At 59.7% G+C, this 3,618-nt stretch overlaps 1 protein-coding gene across 2 annotated transcripts in view; it reads right to left on the reverse strand.

Annotated features, from left to right (window-relative positions):
• Positions 1-3,527, reverse strand: part of IMPDH1 (inosine monophosphate dehydrogenase 1) — a 16,180-nt gene extending 12,653 nt beyond the window's left edge. The window contains exon 1 of one of the 2 annotated variants that reach the window (XM_021716761.1): positions 3,365-3,527. Coding sequence is in view for 1 of the 2 variants with exons in the window: in XM_008066969.2 (XP_008065160.1) it covers positions 3,354-3,385 (32 nt within the window). In the remaining variant the exon portion in view is untranslated. Of the gene's footprint in view, positions 1-3,353 lie in introns of both variants that reach the window. The other variant, XM_008066969.2, reaches the window with a different exon arrangement.
• Positions 3,528-3,618: the final 91 nt, after the last annotated feature.

A 3,618-nucleotide genomic window follows, 5' to 3' on the forward strand; every position in this document is an offset into this window, starting at 1 on the left:
GGCTTGAGCCTCCCTTGGTCCCGCTCCCCACCCCCTGGGGTACCGCTAACATGGCTCTGCCTTTCCCCAGTCCGAATCCCCGGACCCTGATCAAGGCCCGGAGCCCTGAGAAACCGGTCTGGGCTCGCAGCTCTCCAACACACAGGAGTTTGAGGCTAGACCGCTACACCCCAGCCCGACATCATTCCCAGGGGGCGGGCATCCTTAACAATGTCACTCCTTGACCTTTGGGTGGCCTTGGAGCCCTCTGCCTTTTACAAAGCGTTTTTCATAAATGATCACATTGACTCCGCAATCCATGAATTGCCAATTATGGGGTATCTCCTCCCTTGACAGATGCAAAACCCACAGTTCAGAAAGGGAGGTCCTCTGACCACCCTTTCCCCAGCTCAGAAAATGGTGTCCATACCAGGGGTTTTAACCGCCAAAGGAAAGTTTGTCTTTATTGGAGAAGGGAGAGTGGCAGGACGATGCGGGGAGGGTCACAGGCCTGGCTTAGACAAGTGTACAACACATAAGGTCAGAGACTAGGGAACTTTAAAAAAGTCCCAAAGCAGAAGTCTGGTGGCCTTGGTGCCCAGCAAGATCCAAATGTCTACATAGAGGCAGGATTCAGTGGCAAATTGTTTCACAGGGGGAAATGGGGGGGGGGTGACAGAAGGCAGATCCTTCCCTCTTATGTGACCAGAACTGCCAGTGCTCTTCCCTAACCAAGAGCTAGAGCCTGGGTCTCCCCACCCAAACTACACAGCCTCCTCCCTGTGTCCTCACCTGAGGAGGTGAGAACACAAGGTGGGGTGGGACAGTCCTCTCCTGGCATGGTGGCTGTCGGTGGCCTGGGAGACTGGGTTTGTTTACCTCTCAGCAGTGTGGTGGCAGCCAGGCCCAGGGGAGGCTTGGCCTCCAAGACACGAGGCTCCCTGAGATGCCCAGCCTCCCCCAGTGATGCCCTCGGGACCCTGGCAGAAAAACACAGACTGTTCCATCAGTGTGCAGAGGGGAGGCGACCCACAGAGGTAGGGCCATGAGGCCCCGTGGATGAGAGTGTTAGAGTCACAGATGTCCTCTTTTCCCTTCCTGTGTGAGACAGGGACATCACAGAGCCCCAAGCCCCCACCCCCAACCAGCGGAACCCAAAGGAGAGCTCCTAATGGGCTCTCTGAAGGCCCTCTGGCACCAGAAAGGAGGGAGTGGCCTGCTGGAGGTCCTTGCTGAGTGAGGGCTGGGCCAGCTTGCTGGGAACACCTGGGAAGCACCTCAGATTCTTCAGCATTCAGGGAGCCCGGGGCCAAGGGGCCAGGTGGCACGAGGAGCACCAGCACTAGGGCCTTGCATGGCCACCTGAAGCAGAGCAGTGAGACCAGCCAGAGAAAGTTCCCTGGCCCTTCAGAGCTGCCCAGGGCACCTTTCTAGCCACAGATGACCAGAGCTGTCATGCCATCTGCAGGCCCCCCACGGGTCTCTCTGGGTCTCTAAGAGACCTACTCTGGGTTACTGTCCTCTACAGCAGGGGTCTCCAATCCCCACGCTGCGGACTGATACCAGTCCAGCCTGTTGGGAACCTGGCGGCACAGCAGGAGGTGAGCACGGGAGAGCAGAGTGCCATTTTCTGTCAGATCAGCGGCGGCATTCGATTCTCATAGGCACCTGAACCCTATTGTGAACTGCGCATGCCAGGGATCTAGGTTACGCACTCCTTATGAGACTCTAATGCCTGATGATCCCCCCACCCCCCCACCCCCAGTCCGTGGAAAGATTGTCTTCCACGGTCCCTGATGCCAAAAAGGTTGAAGACCACTGCCCTACAGCATGGGTCGGGAATGACTAGGTACTATTAAGGGTTGGGGGGGACGGGAGAGCAGCTGAGTTCTGCCATCACAGGTGACCTTAATGTGACATCTGCCCCGGCCCAGAAGTCTGGGACCCAGGGGAGGAGGCTGTCTGGCCGAGATGTGGGAGGGTCACCTTCCCAGAGGCTTCACAGACCCACTCTCCCTGTGCTCCCCCACACGCTTCCTGTGTCAGGGCTCCTCGTTACTCCAAGCTGCGGGCTCAGGCTGAGTTAGGCTGTCCTGTTCCAGAGACTGTTAATCCACCCTCCCACCCCGCCTTCCTCCTCCCTTTTCCTGATCTTCCCCAGCTGCTTCCTCCATAGGGAGGAGACACCGAGGCAACCAGTGGGCCTCCTCAGCTCGGGGAAAGGTGGTTGGTTGCTGGTCCCCTGAGACTCCCCACTTAATAGCTGTGAGGCTGGGAGGGCAGGGCTAAGCCCCTTCCTCAGAACGGTGAGGCCATAGTGCCCAGCTGGGCCCTGAGTCCAGGCAGGGAGGTCTCTATCTGACCGGGGCTGTTGGAAGGAACGGGACTTCAAAACACTTGGGAGAGGAGGGTGGGGGGAGGCGAGAGGAGGTCGTAACATCATTAGCGTTGTTGAGCAGGGACGAGGCATGGCTTGCCCAAGTTCAAGAGCAGTGACACTGGACTCCAACCCAGGACTTCTCATGGAACCCTGTCCTCTTCCCTCAGCTCCAGGCTGGCAAAGGCAGATGGAGCTCTAGCCAGCAGGTTTTGAATCTCATTACACCACCTGGCGGGAGCTCAGGTTTACACAGGCTCTTCCGAGCCTAAGTGAGGGCTGGGGTGGGGGGGGTGGGAGAAGGGATGGTCCCTGGACGCAGAAATACAACCTGGAGCAGGGGTGCGCCCTAGTGGCCCCGGCCTGAGCTCTGAAATGATACCTCTGCGACCCTGCTCTGACCAAATCACTGCCTCCACCAACCAGCATATGCCCCAGGCGACTGCCTCAGCCCCTATGGTCCTTATCGCCCGGAGCCCTGAGCCTCCAGGAGCCCGGATTTCTAGGACGGGAGGAAGGACAGTGGTTGCCTAACCCTCAGTCACCTCTCCAGGCAGCCTGCAGGGACAGGAGGGGCCAGGCTTCACCTGACAGCCTGACTGCCCAGCAGCCCCTTAAGCCGTTAAAAGTTCTTACATAAGCAGCCGGCTCCTGGGCAGAGCTGCCGGGCTAATTCCCCCAGGCCACCCCCCCAACCCGGCTGCCAGGTCACCTCCCCAGGCTGCTGAACGCCAGCAGATGGGGCAGAGAAAGAGGTCCAAATCCTCTGGACCGGAAGGACGGTGGGATTGCATTTCAAGCTGCCATACAATCCAGAGATTAGCCGCTGTCTCCTTCTCAGCCAGTCCTCCTGGGGCCCAGCTCACTACCCCGCTCTTCCCCCAGGGACCCTCACTTCCTTACAAACCCCCAGCATGGGGGCCTGGGTATTAGGAGAGACCTCGAGGTGAGCTGCACTGGTGGCCGCATCAGGACTTGTGCATGGTGAGGAGGGGACAGTGTCCTCACCTGGCCCTGCGAGCGCTCCATCTGGACGCCCCCACCTGCCAGTAAGAGCACTGAAGAGAGTTCTAGGAGGAGCCGCTAAGGAAGAGACGGCCAAGTCGGGCAGGGACTCCAACAGCACCGCCTGAACCCCAGGAGCTGGCGCCGCTTGGATGGAGTGTCGTCGAGGGCGCTCACGGCCTGCTCCCTCTCCCCGCTCCCGGTGCCCGCGGCGCCGAGTGCCGCGCGCAGCGCCCTCCCGGACCCCCGAGCCCGCC

The sequence above is a fragment of the Carlito syrichta genome, unplaced genomic scaffold (assembly GCF_000164805.1).
Source record: "Carlito syrichta isolate Samal-C Ts95f unplaced genomic scaffold, Tarsius_syrichta-2.0.1 Scaffold106266, whole genome shotgun sequence".
In the NCBI taxonomy this organism is placed as follows: domain Eukaryota; kingdom Metazoa; phylum Chordata; class Mammalia; order Primates; family Tarsiidae; genus Carlito; species Carlito syrichta.